At 46.3% G+C, this 1,600-nt stretch overlaps 1 protein-coding gene across 1 annotated transcript in view; it reads right to left on the minus strand.

The window, feature by feature from the left end:
* Positions 1-1,600, minus strand: part of LOC101862124 (mitogen-activated protein kinase kinase kinase 5) — a gene marked incomplete at its 3' end in the record, with an annotated part of 90,971 nt that overhangs the window by 41,017 nt on the left and 48,354 nt on the right. The window contains 1 exon segment of the mRNA XM_013084857.2: positions 243-296. Coding sequence (XP_012940311.1) covers positions 243-296 — 54 coding nt within the window.

Here is a 1,600-nt window from a genome sequence, read left to right on the forward strand (position 1 = left end):
GAAAAGGGGGGGGGGGGGATATTAGAGAAAAAAAAACCCCACAACATTTTATTAAGGAAAAAAAAAGGAGGGGGCGGGGTACGCAAATCTATCTGTGCAGGACACGCGGTTGTTTTTTTGTTTTTTTTGGGGGGGGGGGCACAAATAAACTGATTTAAAACAAAACAATGTCGATAAAAGCGCGTTGGTGAGTGGGTGAGTGGGTGTAAGTGAAAGGTGAAAGGTGAAAGTTCCAATCCTACCTGGGCTGGTCCTCCATGACACTGAGCTCGGTGACGCTGCTGGCTGGGGTGAGGCTGGAGAGACCAGGAGTGGGTGGTGGGTCAATGTGTGGGTTAGGGTGTGGGTCAATGTGTGGGTCAGTGTGTGGGTCAATGTGTGGGTCAGTGGAGAAGCCAGGAATGGGTGGTGGGTCAGTGGTGGGTCAGTGTGTGGGTCAAAGGTGGGTCAAAGTGTGGGTGATCAGTGGGTCAATGGGGGATCAATGGTGGGTCAGTGTGTGGGTCAGTGTGTGGGTCAATGGGTCAATGGGGGATCAATGGTGGGTCAGTGTGTTGATCAGTGTGTGGGTCAGTGTGTGGGTCAGTGTGTGGGTCAGTGTGTGGTTCAATGTGTGGGTCAATGGTGGGTCAGTGTATGGTTCAGTGTGTGGGTCAGTGTGTGGTTCAGTGTGTGGTTCAGTGTGTGGGTCAGTGTGTGGGTCAGTGTGCGGGTCAATGTGTGGGTCAATAGCGGGTGGTGGGTCAAAGGTGGGTCAGTGAAAAAAACCATCAGTGGGTGGTCAGTGGGTCGGTGTTCATGAGGTGCTTGTGTGTGTTAATATGTGAGAGTGTGAGAGGGGGGAGAGGGAGGAGAGGGAGAGAGAGAGAGAGAGAGAGAGAGAGAGAGAGAGAGAGAGAGAGAGAGAGAGAGAGAGAGAGAGAGTGAGAGCATTTAGTAGTTGAAATTATAGAGAAATACAGGAAGAATGCTATTTAATTTTTTTATCATTTCGTAAAACAACATCACTGAAGGTGAAAACTTTTGGCTTGTACAATCTCTCTCTCTCTCTCTCTCAAACACACACACACACATACACACACACACACACTCTCTCTCTCTCTAACACACACACACACACACTCTCTCTCTCAAACACACACACACACACACACACACACACACACACACACACACACACGCACACAAACAACCACCCAAACACTCACTACACTCAAACAAAGCCCAACAATCAACAATCAACATCCACGGGTTAAGTAATGGCAGCTGTTGCAGCAGTAATTATCGTAAAGGTGTGAGTTGTGTTAGCGCCCAACAGAGGTAACAAATCAAGAAGGTAAAACAAAATTGTCAGAAAAAGGAATAAAATCTAAACATAAACTTGAAATTAGCACAAGATCTAAACCCGATAGGTCAAAATACTACTGGAATAAGAAGACAAAATTTTTCCCTACCAAGAAAAAGCCAAAACAGTAACTAATACATTAGAAAGAAGCAAAGGCGAAATTATAGGAATCAAGTAAGAAATGGAAAGCCTCATTTTTTTTTTTAAACTAAGAGGACAAGGGTGGGATAAGGAAAAGGAAGGGGGTGGGGAGGG

The sequence above is a fragment of the Aplysia californica genome, unplaced genomic scaffold (assembly GCF_000002075.1).
Source record: "Aplysia californica isolate F4 #8 unplaced genomic scaffold, AplCal3.0 scaffold00323, whole genome shotgun sequence".
NCBI lineage: Eukaryota > Metazoa > Mollusca > Gastropoda > Aplysiida > Aplysiidae > Aplysia > Aplysia californica.